The 17,418-nt window shown below is 37.7% G+C and overlaps 1 protein-coding gene across 2 annotated transcripts; it reads left to right on the plus strand.

Annotated features, from left to right (window-relative positions):
- Window positions 1-6,047: 6,047 nt before the first annotated feature.
- LOC107774441 (uncharacterized) lies at window positions 6,048-11,128 on the plus strand. Of its 2 annotated transcripts, XR_012700384.1 has the most exons (7): window positions 6,053-6,404; window positions 7,318-7,495; window positions 8,651-8,748; window positions 9,792-9,888; window positions 10,006-10,047; window positions 10,525-10,610; window positions 10,738-10,754. XR_012700384.1 is itself a non-coding variant. In XM_016593966.2 (6 exons), the coding sequence occupies exons 1-6, from the start codon at window positions 6,183-6,185 to the stop codon at window positions 10,789-10,791; spliced, it is 735 nt and encodes a 244-aa protein (XP_016449452.2). In that variant the 5' UTR covers window positions 6,048-6,182; the 3' UTR covers window positions 10,792-11,128. The 2 variants fall into 2 exon arrangements, 1 of the variants encoding a protein (XP_016449452.2); XM_016593966.2 differs by lacking the exon at window positions 10,006-10,047 and having other exon boundaries at window positions 6,048-6,404; window positions 10,738-11,128.
- The last annotated feature ends 6,290 nt before the right edge of the window (window positions 11,129-17,418 follow it).

Here is a 17,418-nt window from a genome sequence, read left to right on the forward strand (position 1 = left end):
AGTAAAAAAACTAAAGAAGAGTCTTAAACTCGTAGTTTTTATTGCTAAGTCGGAGTCAAAGTAATTGATGAAGAAAGTTGTGGTATAAGGATTTGTATTTTTCTATTTGTAGAGTAATAAGTTTCAATTTGAAGCCTTTAATTTTAAGACATGAATTTAAAAAATAATAATAATTAACTATTATGTATTAGAAGTTAGAACTAAACTTTAATTGAATTCAAAAGAAAAAGAATAAATTAAAACAATTTGTTATTAAGTACATAAAGCTACGTTGTATTCATTCAATGAGCTAAAAACACTTAAGGAGGGACTCGAACCCGGATCATTCAGCAAACAAGGGACTTTAAGCCGCCCAACAAAACCACTTCTTTCGTCCACCTTTTTGTTTCAAGGGGCACCACTAAAATATTTAAGGGATCCTATATATATGTACATATATATGTTAATTGATTCACTTTCCGTTTTAAAAACAGTGTAATCCCCTATTTCACGCCGTGAATACAGTCGAATACAATAATCTGTCCAGATGCAATCGCATGTTTCACTCCATGAATACAGTCGAATACACTCGAATACAACAACTGATTAGCTGGACTTCCCTGATTCACGCCTATTTTTGCTATTGTATTCATGAATACAATAGCTTAAATACATCAAATACATCTTATAACCACATAAAAGGTATCTATAATCCGTAATATAGCAAATGATATCTATAGATGACTAATTACTACTAAAAGATAGTGCTTTATAAAAATTTCTCTAAATAATAATCCAATTAAAATAGGACTGAGAAGAGTAGCGTGTATGAAGATCTTACCCTCCTAGCAGCAGTAGCCAATGGATTTGGAAGCGCGCCCGGACATCCCCGACTGTGATCCAGGTTCCATCTTTCTTGTATTGTATCCGCTCATATCTATTTACTGTTGCCTTGACGACAATTTTGATTGGATTAATTGCTTTTTCTATTTTTTCTATTAGTGTTTTAAGCTTAAAATTTCCTCTATTCATTTTACTTCTGTGTTTGCATAGGGGTAGTTTTGTAGACGTGGTAGATCCATTGTTCTAGTGCCTACTCGTGTTTCTCTTCTCGTAGTCATTCCTTTGAGTTGTTTTTAGCTCTTGGGTTCGTAGCTTGTTGTCCTTCATTCCTAATACCTTTTGCTTATAGTGGCGGTAGTGAACGATGAGAGAGCAAGGTCATGTCCTCTGGCGGGGGCTAGGGGTGGGGTCCAAGGGTAGGTAATAACTAGGGATTATGGTTCATTTTACACTCCTTCTTACTTGAGTTTTGATTAAAGATGTGTACAAAATAATCCCAAAGCTTACATGGTGTACTTGTTTGCAGGGTTTGGTAAAAAAGGTAACAATCATGCAAAACCAACTCAAAAAAGAGTGAAACATGCACAAGTACCAAGAACAAGTCCAGGCACAGTGCAACAGGTCCACTGCGGCCGCACTCCATTTAGTGCGGTCCGCAGTGAGGAGGTTCAGAGAGGTGATATTTCGGAGACTCAAGTATTGCGGCCACAAAGTATTTAATGCGGACTGCAATGGACTCACCGCGGCCGCACTCGATATTGTGCAGTCCGCAAAGAAGGAGTTCAGAGAATTGAAGTTTTGGAGATTAATGCCAATGCGGTCCGCGGTACTTTTAGTGCGGACCGCAACAGAAGCCACCGCTGCCGCGGTGCATTTTGTGCGGCCCGCGGTGGCCAAGTTTAGAGAGCAGAGTTTAAAGCCAAGAAGCCTCACTGCGGTCACACTCGATTTTGTGCGGACCGCACTACCCCCCGTAGGGGTATTTTTGTTCAGAAAATTCGACCTAGTATAAATAGTTTTTTCCCCCCTTTTTAGGTCATCAGTTGTATTTTGACTTTGAGTTGCGCTCGTGAACAGGGTTTCTTAACCATTTTGAGTAATTTTAGAGTAGTTTTATCATTGAATCTTCAAGTATTAGCTTGTAATTAAATATTATGAGTTTTTCTTCATCTATTTCTCAGTTTTCTTCTATTATCATGAGTAGCTAGACCCATTAGCTAGGGTTGTGGCTCAACCCTAGTGTGAGTATTTGACGGGTCTTGTGTTTTAAGGCTTGAATGTCTCTGGGTGTTTGATATTTGGACTAATTTATGGTTTTAATGTTGAATTAGTAGTTGCAAACACTAATTTGTGCCTATTTGACTTGGGTTCTTCTTGAGAAAGAGAACTTGAGTCTAGGAAAATTAGTCCAACAAGGAATTGGGACGTATTCAAGAGATTGATAGCCCCAATTAAATGGTTAAACCTAGAGATAGTAATACCCGACTTGAAGCACAAATTATCATACCTAATTGGTCTTGAGAAAGTCAATTAGGGCAAAATCACTCAAACTACCGAGAGGTATAGAGTGAGAAGTTTAGTGCATTGGTTATATCGTAATCCTCAACATGACAACCTTGCTTTAGACTCGAGAACCTGTCAAGTATACACCTAGGAGAAAGTCACTTCCCAAGTGCCTCCGTAATTATTTAGACAACCTTTAAGTATTTCACTCTTAGCTTAATTTAGCATCTTATTAGCATTAAATTAGAAGTAATCAAAAGACCAACTATGATTAGAAGTGCAATTAAGAGCAATTACGCATCCCTAATTTAGATAGGAACCCAATTCCCATTTCTAGCTTCCTGTGGAAATCGATCCCAACCATCTCGGGTAAAAGCTGTTTCGACCACTCTCGCTACTTTGTAGTGGTGCAGGGTTGACACCGATCAGTAAGAAGGGGGGGTAAGAAAGCCTCTAGATTGAGAACTAGGTCTTGGAACATTGGGGCGTTGACGGGAAGTCTATAGAGTTAGCTAAGATTCTTCAGAAAAGGAAGATCAACATAGCGTGTATTCAGGAGACTAGATGGAAGGGTACCAGGGCACGAGATGTAGACAGGTTTAAACTATGGTACTCATGGAGCGCATGGGGCAAGAATGGGGTATGTATTCTAGTAAACATGGACCTCAGGGAGCTCGTGGTTGAGGTTAGGAGGGTAAATGATAGGTTGATGAGTATTAAGTTGGTAGTTGGTGGGTTTACTGTAAACGTGATTAGTGCATACGCTCCTTAGGTAGGTTTGAACCAGGAGGTTGATAAGCAATTTTGGGATGATTTGGACGAGATGGTGCTTAGTATCCCGCACACAGAGAAGTTGTTCATTGGCAAAGATTTCAATGGTCATATTGGGGCTAGTTCTAGGTGTTATGATGATGTGCATGGCGGGTATGATTTTGGGGATAAGAATGAGAGAGGTAATTTACTGTTGGATTTTGCTAGAGCTTTTGATTTGGTTATAGCTAACTTGAGTTTCCCGAAGAGAGAAGAGCACCTGGTCACTTTTCGAAATTCAATAGGTAAGACTCCGATTGATTACCTTATTTGCAGGAAATGCGATAATGGTCTGTGCACTGACTGCAAGGTCATCCGGAGTGAGCACCTAACGACTTTGCATAGGCTCATAGTTATGGACCTGGAGATCAAGAGGAGCAAGAGGAAGAGGGCGTGGTGTATGCAACCTGAGATCAAGTGGGGTAACTTGACCAAGGACAAAGCTCAGGAGTTAGGGGAGAAGTTGTTGGCTATGAGGGTCTGGATGAGTGTAGGGGGCGCGTCTAGTATGTGGTCCATGACTGCAGATTGCATTAGGGTAGCTGCTAGAGAGGTCTTAGGGGTCACAAAGGGTTCTCCTAGGTCATAAAGGGAACTGGTGGTGGAATGGAGAGGTTTAAGGTAAAGTGGAAGCTAAGAAAACTGCTTATTCGAAGCTAGTAGAGAGTACAAACGAGGAGGAAAAAAGGACTTATCAGGAGTGTTACATAAAGGCAAAGAAAGAGGCAAAGTTAGCAATTACGACGACTAAGAACGCAACATTTGCTCATTTATACGAGGAGCTCGAGGGCAAAGGTGGGGACAAGAGGTTGTACCGGTTGGCCAAGGCGAGGGAAAGGAAGCCCGTGACTTAGACCAAGTCAAGTGCATCAAGGATGAGGATGGTAAAATGTTGATGGACGAGGCACTCATTAGGAGAAGATGGCAGACACACTTACATAAACTGTTGAATGAGGAGGGGATATATGCATTGTGCTGGGTGAGTTGGAGCACTTCGAGAGTCGGCGGGATTTTGGGTACTGTAGACGGATTACGGTATAGGAGGTGGAAGGATCGATGCATAAGGTGTGCAGGGGCAGAGCAGTGGGGTCAGACGAAATCCCGGTGGAATTCTGGAAGAGCGCGGGGGTGGGCAGGTTTGGAGTGGCTCACTAGGCTGTTTAATGTTATTTTAAGGCAAAAAAGATGCCTGAAGAGTGGAGGTGGAGTACAATGGTTACGCTTTACAAGAACAAGGGTGATATCCAAAATTGCAACAATTATAGAGGTATCAAGTTATTGAGTCACACTATGAAGGTTTGGGAGAGAATGGTGGAGGCCAGGGTGAGGAGGTGCGTGTTTATTTTCGAGAATCAGTTTGGATTTATGCCGGGGTGTTCGACTACAAAAATGATTCATCTGGTAAGGAGATTAGTGGAGCAGTACAGGGAAAGGAATAAGGATTTACATATGGTGTTTATTGACATTGAGAAGGCATACGATAAAGTTCTGAGGGAGATCCTATAGAGGTATTTGGAGTTTAACAACTTTCTAGTAGAGTACATTAGAGTGATTAAGGATATGTATGATGATGATAAGACTCGGGTGAGGACTGTGGGTGGTGACTCAGACCATTTTCCTGTGGTGATAGGGTTGCACCAGGGATCGGCTCTTAGCCCATTTTTGTTTGCCTTGGCGATGGATGTACTGTCGCGTCACATCCAAGGGGAGGTGCCTTGGTGCATGCTATTTACTGATGACATAGTGTTGATAGACGAGACGCGTATCGGAGTTAACGCGAGGTTGGAGCTTTGGAGACAGACCTTGGAGTCTAAAGGTTTCAAATTGAGTAGAACCAAGACGGAATACTTGGAGTGCAAATTCAGTGAGACCCATGATGCATACGTAGAAGTTAAGCTTGATGCTCAAGTTATCTCCAAGAGAGTGAGTTTTAAGTATCTCGGGTCTATTATCCAGGGTAACAAGGAGATTGATGAAGATGTCACACATCGCATCGGAGCAGGGTGGATGAAGTGGAGGCTCGCTTCCGGTGTTCTATGTGATAAGAATGTGCCGTTAAGACTTAAAGGGTAAGTTTTATCGAGTGGTGGTTCGACCTGTTATGCTGTATGTGGCTGAGTGTTGGCTAGTCAAGAACTCCCACGTGCAGAAGATAAGAGTAGCAGAGATGAGGATATTGAGATGGATGTGTGGGTGTACCAGGCGAGATAGAATTAGGAATGAAGCTATCCGGGATAGAGTGGGAGTAGCCTCCGTGGAGGACAAGATGCGGGAGTCGCGACTGAGATGGTTCGGACATGTTAGGAGAAGAAGTATTAATGCCCCTGTCATGAGGTGTGAGAGGTTGGCCATGAAGAGTTTGAGGAGAGGTCGAGGTAGGCCTAAGAAGTACTAGGGAGAAGTGATTAGGCATGACATGGCGATGCTTCAGCTCACTGAGGACATGACACTTGATAGGAGGGTGTGGAGTTCGAGGATTAAGGTAGAAGGTTAGTAGGTAGTTTATAGTGTTCACCGATAGACTTAGTAGCATGCATTTCCCTTCATATTCTTTGATTTTATTACAGTATGTGATTTTTTCGCCTCAGGTATTGTATTCCGTGTTGCTATTATTGGATATTGTTTTCCTTCCTTGGTTCCCTCTTCTTCTTCTTGCCCTTACTGAGCCGAGGGTCTAATGGAAATAATCTCTCTACCTGCATTAAGTAGGGTAAGATCTGCGTACAGACTACTCTCCCTAGACCCCACATATTAAGATCAAACTGGGTTTGTTGTTGTACTTATAAATCATTCGGCCCATTAATCAGAACGCTCTTTTTTCCACTGGGCTTTAGCCCATTTCTCTAATGCACCGTTTCGTATTTTCTAGTTGTTTCAACCAATACGTATATATTTCTTGATTTTTTTTTTTCACATCGCTTTTGCGAAAAATAAAATAAAATCACATCAAAATAATTCCCCCGACTTCTGTCCCCCCCTCCCCCCCCCCCCGCCCACACAAAATCCCTAATTCTGCGATCGGAAATCCCTAATTTACCGGCGTTGCAATGTCGACGGTGCGTTCAACGTCCGCGGCAGCTAATTCATCGTCGTCGCAGTACACTTACTCAAACGGCACATACTTTCCGACGCCGTTTCATCTCCAACAACAACCTCCTCCTCAGCCCTACATCGGCGCTGCTCCTCCCCCCGTACAACTTCCTGGTCCTTCCGTCTATCCTGCTCCTTCTCCTATTCCGGGCGTTTACACTTTGCCTCAGTTTCAACAAGTAAGTGCTCCAAATATCAGCAAATGTTAATTGCAAAAAAAGGAAGAAATATGAAAATTATGAACTTTTATTTCTGAATTTCGGTCTTTGTACGTAACGACGGGCGAAATTGCAATTGGTTGTTAATTCTTACATTTTGATTTCGTTGGAGTCACGCTAATGTCCATAGAAAGTTTAATTGATTAATAACTTGTGGAGTAAGTAATTATGTAAGTCATTTGTTTTTCATTTTTGCTCCCTTTTCTAGTTATTTTTGACAAATGTTTGAGAATTTGGCGGGTATTTTGTAAAATCTTTCCTGGGAAGTTGTTGAGAGTTTTTTTTTATAGAGTTTAATAAGATATACACTACACTATCAGGTCACCTAAAGTATATCTACAAGTAAGCCTCCATAAAATAGGGCAGGTTAGCTGCTGCCACAATAGGTAAATGTGACTTGACAGTATAAATTTTTGTTACACTGACAGTATATAGAGCTTAAAATCTTTTTTATAAGGGTAATGGAGCTTTTGATTCTTTTTGTTAGCTCCTGGGCAGGTTTTTGTTATATTGTAATGGAGCTAACATTGATCCTTCTTGTAACTTTTGCATCTTCTTGATGCTTGCAATGAAGCAACTTATCTCATCAAAAAAAAAAAAAAATCTTTTTTATAAGGGTGGTGCCTGGGCCAGCTTGCTTGCTTGCTGAGAATATCTGCGCCTATGTTTGTGTGTATGTGCATGGTAGAATATCTTGACGCCAATTAGAAGCTTGTTAGTTTCGTTTTAGGAGGAGAACAGAAGAAAATCTCAATAGAAGTATTTGCATCAGGCCTTTGTACATATGTTACTTTGTATGTTAAGCTAGTGGCTTGTATTGAAAAAAGAAGGTATGTTTTGTCATGTTTGTAATGTACATAATACTTGCGGACAGGCTCAGCAGTTATTCCAAAGAGATGCTCAGACAATCACACCTGAGGCACTTGAAAATGTGAAAGCTGCACTTGCAAGCAGCGAAATTGAGCACAAAGCTGAGGCCAAGAAGAAAGCTGTACCTCGTAAGGCAGCAGGACTAAGTTGGGAAGATCCTACTCTAGCAGAGTGGCCAGAGAGTAAGCATAATTTCCTATTTCTTTATTTTTTCCTTGACTCGATGTGCCTCATGGTACTAAAATCTGTTTATTTATTCTTCTGTTTTTTTTTTGGGTGGGTGGGGGTGGGGGTGGGGTTACTCTAGTTCTCTCTCCTCATAGTCTTTGCTAGTTTTAACATCAGTTGAACTGGATTCTATCTTGAACTGAATTTCCACTAAAAAGTAAGTAAAAGTAATCAGTTATATTTCTTATTATAATCAAAAGTTAACAGTTATATTTGATTTTCAAAATGGATTCAGCTTTTCCTTCGAAACGTCTCCTATTAGAGTATGTTACCATATATACAAGGTTCAACTATAAAATATGATATTGTGTATAAGGTAATGTAGCTTGTCAGAGTAGGCGAACAATGCGTATATAAGGAACTAATTAAGTATCAAGGAAGTAATTTTATCTCCTCTTTTCTCTCTGCTTATTGTTTTTAGGTCGAGTACTATTCTTGAATTTTCTTGATGCACTCTCGTTTTAACATAGGAACTTTGTTGCAGAGTATGAGGAGACTCACAGAGCGAATAGGTGAATAACAGATTGGAAGGGACAAGAAATGGTGGTGAATACTGACATGATTAAGTTGAAATCCCAGGGTTAATTGTAGTTAACATGGTTATGACAGATAATTGAAAAGTTTAGGATGAATTAGCCTATCTTGACTGCATAACCAATTACTAGATGCCTATAATGAGTGTTTATAAAAGGTTTTAACTTTCTGAATAAACCAGTGCGGATGAAAGAAGCATGAATAGAAAGTAAATATACTATATGAATTCGTCTTACTTAAGTTATGGGGCGTTTTGTGTCTTGTCTATCTAAATGCACTTCTTTTTCTGGAGGTGTTTAGAGAAGAGAATGTGCAGGAGAAAACCTGCAAGGTAATCTATCTGATCTTACATGTTTGAATATTATGCTTTACTGGTCCACTTTCATGGATTGTGGTCTTGCAAGTGATATCATTTTTTAACCCAATTATCTTTTGCTGTTGGTTTTCTGGTCGCTTCCTTCCATGATGGCTGTTTGCACTTGTTTTCCTGTGGTTATTGTGTCTTTTGCTGTTACGATTGGTGCAAATCCTAGTACAGTGGAATAACTAAGTTTCCTTTTCGTATGGTGTCACAGATGATTATCGTCTATTCTGTGGTGATCTTGGGAATGAGGTGAATGATGATGTCCTATCAAAAGCCTTTTCAAGGTTTCCAACCTTTAACATGGCTAAGGTAAGCTCTATTAGATCATTCACTTTCTTTCAATAATCTTACATTTTTATGTATACATGAGCACTGGTATTTCTGGTCATGAAGGGAGAGATTTTGGTCCCCTAGAAGTTTAATTATTTTCTTCTTTTTTAATATCATATATCTGCTTCCTGAATCTTAAAAAAGCTAGAAATGTTTATAAATGCATCGACTATTGATAGTTTGCATATGTCTATAGTGTATGCGTGCATCGAGTTTTGAGATAGACTTCTCCTTACTTTTGACTGCTTTCAAATTGGAGTTCAATAATTTTCAATGATTGAAAATTGAAGAGAATATATTAGTAGTGTCACTGTAGGACCAATATTCCTCAAGTTGTATGTTTTTTTTGTGTGTGTTCTTATCTGGTTATCCGTTTTTTGGTGGGGTACACCGAATACATGGATGATGACTTAGTTCTGTATGTGCTTACGTGTATTTGCATAAAATGAAGAACATAAGGAGCATCTAAATGAGAAGACTCTAGAGTGGTGGCATCTAATTGGGAAGATTGTAATGGTGGTGAACTGGTGATACCTTACCTCGAAGTCTAATTGTAATTTGTTTATTGCCCAAAACTGCAGTAGTTAATGCGTTATAAAAAAGTGTAGCTTAGTTATATTTCAAGATCCATCATGCTGATGTTATTATAATTCCTTTCTTTCTGCCTTGATCTGAAAAGATTAAAAAAATGAAGTATTTTATATTCGCCTTGGACAAGGTGGGTTGCTCTGATGGTAAGCACCCTCCACTTCCAACCAAGAGGTTGTGAGTTCGAGTCACCCCAAGAGCAAGGTGGGGAGTTCTTGAAGGGAAGGATACCGAGGGTCTATTGGAAACAAACTCTCTATCCTAGGACAGGGGTAAGGTCTGCATACACACTAACCTCCCCAGACCCCACTTGTGGGATTATACTGGGTTAATTTATTTATTTTATATTCGCCTTGCTCTCTTCGAATTTTGTTGTATAATTGTAAGTTGTAGCTTGTAAGGTTCAGTAACAAAGGGATTATGCATGTTGACAGGTTGTGAGAGACAAGCGGACTGGTAAAACCAAGGGATATGGATTTGTGAGTTTTTCCAACCCATTAGACCTTGCGGCAGCACTTAAAGAAATGAACGGTAAGCTATCTGTTAATCAAGATATGGATGTGTAGTTTCTTATTGTGCTTAAGGTACACTGGCATAATCAATATATTAAATGACACAACTTGATAAAATTGGGTCTGTCACTGCTAGGTGATCTGCTTTTACCTTCTTGAAGACCACTGCTTATAAATGGTATGGATGGTAGCTTTCAGTTGGATCTAACATTTTCCTAGACCATTTGGTTGATGCCATGTGTGGGTTTCTTTGGTCCCCCTTTTTTGATGTCTTCATGTCAAATGATAGTGTTGATAGAGTGTCCTCTACAGGCCCCTGGTTTTTTATTTGAATTTATAATTGCCCTCCCCTAGTCCCCTCTCCTCTCTAAATAAATAAAAAAAAGGAATGGTCAAGGAAACAAGGAACAGAACTTTACTGGAAACAAGATTTAGTACTGCTTCTGAAGTCGGTTTAGGCAAAGAAAAAAAGGGTTAAGAAAAGACAACATCAACCAAGCCTGTATGAGAGAATTTCAGAAGTCTGGTTTCTTGTGGAGTTCGCAAAATGGGGATACATGAATGTGTGATGTGGCAGTTGTTTTAGTTATTGCATTGGTAATGATAATATTACACCCAGATGCCTAATAAGGTGGTAATTCATGTTTGATTTCAGGGAAGTATGTTGGAAACCGGCCGATCAAACTTCGCAAGAGTAAGTGGCAAGAGAGGATTGACTACGAAGCTCTGGAAAGTTCGAAGGTGAGGGTTTTTGCGTGGCGATTGGCCTACTTATAATATACATCTTGATAGTTGGCACTATCTAACTTCTACTTATCAAAATGGCATTAACTGACTACTTTTTTGTGGATGTTGGATCTCGTGGCAGAACCGATCACATAAGAAACCAAAGCTAACAAAGAAGAGTATATTGCACAAGTGAGTGCCAACCATGATAATGGGTCAAGCGTCAAGATACTTGAGACATATTTTAAATGTGTGTTAATCAATTTCTTCACCATTGTTGCTGTCCGAGAAAGCAGGGACAGATGACAGTCCTAGGACACATAAATACTATTTGAACCTCTGCAATTTGTTATTCACAATGCTGTATCCATCAGTTGCTGGTTAATGTATTTCTTCCTCCTTTTAAGAGCTCTAGGAGAGTTCTGAATGATTGAATCCTTTTGGCAACCATAGATTTGTGGATGGGGAAACTGTTGTAGTTTGGAAACTTTGGTTCGTTCACAAGATAAATTGCAGTTTCATACTTTCATTAATGTATCAGTTGAATTGAAGGATGATGAATGTATGGTCCGATGTTTGTGCAATTAATCAACTGAAAACAACTCTTGCTAGATATAATGCCTAATATAGATGTCAATGGATATTTAAAAATTATTTTTAGGTTTATTTTAATAAAATCGTAAGTTTTTATATAAGTTTATAATTGCACCGTTAATTAGGGTAGACCGAAAAAATATCGAACCATACCGAATAAATTTACATGTGAGAAACATATTTATATATTAAGTTTAAAAAAGCATTAAATTTCTCTTGGGCCTTGGAATTATGAAAAAAAGTTACAAGCCAACAAGTAATTAAACTCAAAATCCTAATTTCTAAATTTATTATGTCACTCCTACTTAAACTAAATTATTTTCAGCATATTCACTAGCAAGACAAAGTATTCTAGCGATTATTAGTAGCAAATTACAATGTATTGAATATGTTTCCTTTCGTATGATTTAGATTTTTTTGTTTTGAATATTTAATCTTCTTTAGACTTTATTCTTGAGTCCCAACTTGGTTAATATTTTTCCACTCGTGTGATTTATATTTTTTTTAATCTTTGTTTAGTTTTTTTTTACGTTGATGTAAAATAGTTAAGAATCTATGCTCTCTGGTCATCTTTCATGTTTTCTTAATTCATCACCCTTTAAACAATAAAAATGCCTAGAGAGTTTTGTTAAGTCTTATAAAAGTATGTATGTTATTGCATTCTACTTGTACTAGTGACTTTTACATGAAATTTACAATATTACTGAAAATTGAGCAAACCGTACGGATAACGAAGAGAAACTGACATTTGAAAAGTCTAATTTTGGTTATACATAATAGAATAACCGAAAAATTAGTATGGTACAAATTTTGTAAAATAACCGGCCGAACCGAACCGTTGACACCCTGCAGACGATGACTAAGTTTTAATCCCAATTTCCTTTGCCTCCGTTTTGTTTTGTTTAAACTCCCGTAGATTTTGAAAGATGGTGGCTTTTTGATACAATTTTCATTTATGCGATTGTAGGTCTACCTCATCATGTTTCTGTTAAGGATGTAGTAGATATGTCCTAGATCCAATATCATATTTGATAATTTGAACATATTTTTGTGAACGTTATTTGATATAAAAATATATGGCATCTGATATTCTTTTATCATAGTTATTATTAATTGTTTGATTAACTTGATAAGGTCCTTGATTAACTTTTGAGACTTGTCATCATGATGGAGATCATGATAATGAGAGTAAAGTTTCTTATAATTTAATCTAAATTTGTTCTTGATCGTAGGATTATTAATTTGGACATTAGTAATCCGGTTAGATCAATATTTATGTGATTGTCTTTATGGAATAAAGATTAGTTGATCTCATTAATTAAATCACATAGATAGATGATGCATATAGAGATATGATCATTGAACCGACTCATTGAGTAATTCCTAATGGTTAGAATTATCATAAACTGTCAATAGGATATTCTCTTGAAAAATGTAATGTAAGAGTTTCCTTTGACCCGAGATCATCATAGTAATTGACAAGTTATTTACTGTGCTTTGATACTAGATACCTATGGCTCTAGGGAGATAGTTGAAAGGATATTGGGTACGATTAAATACTTATAGAATTAGTGATTGATCAAGATGGAATCTGTCAACTCTTGGTAATGAGTTTAAGCTCCATGTTGTCATGAATTATAAACGACCAAACTAAGACTTTGGCCAGGACAATTGAATGAAAGAAGAAAATAGTTTCTTAGGTCATTCAATGGTCGATTATATTTGACATGAACACATAGTTGGTCGCCTATTAGGATTTGACAGTTAAACCATATTCTAAGGTGACTCAGAGCTATAAGGACAGAAGGAATTACTACACTATTCTTTTACTGGTTCATGAGAGTAAATTATGTACTTCATTCTATCCGGTCGTTAACGAGTATTGCTAGACGCCACCCTTGATTAGTATATTGATATGATTAATTTGCTATCGGTTTAGTATTGAACCTATGGGGTCGCACACTAACGAGTGTTCTGATCTTTGCTAAAGGATTAATTACTTTATTATTTGATAATTAAATTAAAGAATTTAATTAGTCAAATATATTTAGTTATTAGTCCAAATAAAATATTATTATATTCTTTGCTAGCACAGAGGATATAATTAATATTGTGAACAAATTAAAGTTTTCTATCTGGAATAGAAAATTAAATTATATTTCTTGGTTTATATATATATGTGTGTGTGGTATATATAATTAGTACTTACTTTATATAAGATATGTTATATAAAATGTTAATAAAAAAGTTGATGGAAACTTATTAGTGAAATCCAATGTGAAATTGGATTCACGTATTAAGGTCCATAAAGGACTAAGATAAAAAAATTCCAATGGAAAACTTTACGTAAGTCTATTTTTGGAACTAGACTTGTACCCAAGGTAATTAACTACCTTGACCAATAGAAAAAGGTTTAGGTAATAATATAAAAGGGGCCATGGAAAAGTGGCGTAGGTGGTCTATTGAAAATACACTTTCACATTAAAAAGTTCTTTGAAGAAACTAAAAACTATAAGAGATATATTCTTGACAAGAAAATCAATTTCCTTTGTTGCATTTTTCATTCAATTTGTTCACCGGTTTCGTTGATCAAAGAGTTGATAGCAAGAATCAATCTCAGTGTGGATACTTATAGAGTCTTCGCACTATCGAAGAATTTTTGAAACTAGACTCTCTTCACCAAGTACGTCTTAGATATGATCTTTGACATGTAAGATCTAATCTTTGACATGTAATTAGATTTTAAACACGAAAAGATTTTGTCATTATCTTCCGATGCGTGTTACGAAAACCTATACGCAATCCTCGGTTTCGACACAATCAACCATCATAGTCTCACCTGACCGCTGCTTTGGTTTGCATTGAACATAGCTAGATGAACCTCCTTAGACGTCCTCTCAACTGTCTTCATGAGGTGCTACTTGCACTTGATGACTAATTTGATTATTTTAATTTGATTATTTTAATTTTCTATGGTTACTTCCTGATGATAGGCTATAATTACGTGTTTTAGTTGATTATTACACTCTAATTTACTGCACTTTAGTTGAGTTTGCGCTTTAATCGCTAGTGTTTTGCACTAATTATGTGTTTTATGCCTTGTAGGTGTGATTCCGAGATATATAGATGTTATGGAATGAATTTAAATGATTTGAAGCTTTGAAGTCTGAGTAAAAGCTCAAGGAATTAAGCTGGGATCGTGTTCGGGGGTCAAATTTGATAGTTGAGAACAAACGAAGACTCGATGAGGCATATTGCGCACTGTCTAGTACAATACACATAACTCTTTACTCAGAACTCCATTTTGGCTCCATAATATATGGTTGGAAATATAACTCAAAGGTCTACAACTTTCATGTTTTGCGTTTTTTCAAATTCCAAACGGAACAGAATGAAAAACTGCGGTTTCACCGCGACCGCGGCAGAACCGCGGCAGAGTGCAAACGCAGAAAATTGAAGAATCAGAGGCCATGTTTGGCCGCGGTTTGACCGCGACCGCGGTAGAACCGCGGCAGGAGGCGGAAATTTCAGGGATTAAAGTGCAAAACACGAGATTTTTAGCCCAAAACCCTATTTTAAACACTAGACTCCGCCCAAGAGAGGCATGTATTGTTTTGGAGAGTATTTTTGGAAGAAGAACAAGTGTGAGAGATCACCCAAAACATCTTGGTTTCTTCTTCTCTTTATTTTTCTTGCAAGTTTTATGATGAATATTGTTTTAGTTTATTTACCCAATGTTTATGAGTAGCTAAATCTTTTGTTTAAGGTTTTGATGGAACCTATTTGGGGATGAACTTCTTGTTTATGTGAATACAAATTGCTAGTCTCAATCTTTATTTGTTCAACTTTGTGTATGTTGTAGTTAATTGACAGGATCCTCAATTAACTGTGCCTATTTAGTGTGCATAACTTGGGAGAGAGTGCAAATTTAGGTTATTGTTGAACAACACCACTCCCAAAGTATAAGAGGGATCTATAACTGCGGGTTTAAAGGCGTGATTAGGGATAACGAAGTCTTGGGTGCAATCTTAAGTGAACAGTGTTAATTAAAGCTAGCTAGTGTATCTTGGGAGAGTGCAATAGTATATTACTGTGATTATTCGGGAGAGATTTATGGTAAGAAAAATGTTCATGATTGATAGAGGTGTGTTAGGAAATTTGTATGAAGCATAAACACAAGGGATTCCATCAATAGGGGAAGTCATTACCTTAGCGTCTTCTCATTATTGTTTACAACATTAGCATCCTTAGTTTACAGCTGTTTATTTACGTGCAATTTTAGTTATTGAAGACACCATCAACTGTGATTCAAACGTTTGGGGAAATTGGTTCTCAAGAGTTTAGTAGTTCTAAAGATAGTGATTGATAGGTTAATTCTCTGTGGATTCGACTCTGGGCAGAATACTCAGGTTATATTTGCAACGTCTGCATTGTCCTTTTTATAAGGCATAGTTGGGCGTGATCAAATTTTGGCGTCGTTGCCGGGGACTTAACAGAATTATCAATTACCATGGATAAAAATACAAAAATTCTTAGTGTGGTCAGTTTTCTCTATACCCAACTTGTGAATATTTGTGTAATTAATTTTTCTTACCTTAGTCTATTTTTATTGTTTGGGTCTTGTTTATTTTTTTAGTTTTGAAAAATGGCATCATATAATAAAAATTGGTGGGATGGTAGTTGTCCATACTGTGATGACCCTTGTCTTTATTGTGGAGGACCACACTCGTGGCAAAATTGTTTAAATTTTCCCGGGGGTGGATTGTACGCACAATCTCAAACCCATGAGTGGAGTATTCGTGATAAGTGTGGTTTTCAAAATGGTCATTGGGATGATTGTGTTGATTGGTCATTCCCTTCCCCACAATAGAATCAGCTATGATGATTCTATTGTTTTTGATGAAAATGATAGGGTTAACGAATTGGAAGAAGTTGAGCATGGCCGAAAGGGAGAGTTCAAGCTCATGTTGGAGTGCTTACTTGAAGGAGGACACAAAGAACAAAGTGCTTTGAAGGAGCTTTTGGAAAATAATCTCCAAAATTCCTTGGCACTTAATCAAAACCAAGAACTCTCAAATGCCCAAAATGAGAAAATAATGCTCATATTGGAAACCATTATTGAAAATGAGGAAGAATGTGAGCTAAAATTTGAAGAGTCAAGAATTGAACCTCCGCCAACCGACCCCATGAGTACCAATGATGCCGAGAAAAACATGGACTTAGAATCAACCGGTGTAAATAAAAATCTGGTTGAGAATGACTCTAGTCCGGGGGAAGAAGAGGATGTCAGAATAGAAAAATTGCAAAATGAAGGTTTGAAGTCACATTCCAAGCATTTTTCAACATTAGAATTGTGTAGTGATAGAAAAATTGAACTACATGAGTCCATGAGGGACTGCGAGGAGGAAAGGAAACAACCATACATTTTACAATTTGAGGAAACAAAAAACCAAAATGACATTCCTCACATGAGAGCCAAGAAGTGCAAAATGAAGAATTTAAGGCTCGGCTCGATAATCAACTTACCACCCCCTATCGCTCGTGGTCACAAGCTTGATTCCAAGCTAGGTGCACAGTTCATATCGTCCAAGTGGCGAGAAAAGTGGTAAAATTGTTTGCGTCGTGCCGCGACTTTAAATCAAGCGCTTGTTGGGAGGCAACCCTATTTTATTTTATTTTATTTTATTTTTATTTATTATTGTATTATTCTTGTAGTGTAGATTTTTATTTTTAGGAACATAGAACACAAAGCCATTGGAAGGATGTAACAACAAACCATTGGTTGGAACTAAGTGTGAGATACCCGCACGAAGGACCAAGATTGGGAGAAGTCTGAGTACCCCATGAGCTGCTAGTGTGTCGGCCTTTGGCCTACCAGGGAGTTTCTTTTACCCTCTTATTAGTATGGTGTGCATTGGGGACAATGCACAATTTTAAGTGTGGGGTGAGAGACTTGCCTTGATACTGTATTGTAGTGTACATAGACATGGAACATGTTGTAATATTGTATATGTGTTGTTGCGTATAGTTGACTGTACTCACATTAGGAGTAACTGACTTGGCCCAACGACGGACGCTTGTCGACGGGTCTCTTGAGGGTCAAAGTCGGATCTAAAAATAAAAAAATAAAAAAACAAACAAACAAAGGTACATGACTCTTCTTGAGGAAACCACTTGGACAATACTCTTGAGGGAAGTAGTCCATGTAGCTTCTTTTTATTTTATTTTA

Source organism: Nicotiana tabacum, chromosome 16, assembly GCF_000715075.1.
Source record: "Nicotiana tabacum cultivar K326 chromosome 16, ASM71507v2, whole genome shotgun sequence".
NCBI lineage: Eukaryota > Viridiplantae > Streptophyta > Magnoliopsida > Solanales > Solanaceae > Nicotiana > Nicotiana tabacum.

Excerpts from the sequence above, each read along its gene's own strand:
- LOC107774441 (XM_016593966.2), top strand. The coding sequence starts at position 6,183 with ATGTCGACGGTGCGTTCAACGTCCGCGGCAGCTAATTCATCGTCGTCG. Across the intron at positions 6,405-7,317 it reads CTTTGCCTCAGTTTCAACAA|GCTCAGCAGTTATTCCAAAG; the intron begins GTAAGTGCTCCA and ends ACTTGCGGACAG. Across the intron at positions 7,496-8,650 it reads TCTAGCAGAGTGGCCAGAGA|ATGATTATCGTCTATTCTGT; the intron begins GTAAGCATAATT and ends ATGGTGTCACAG.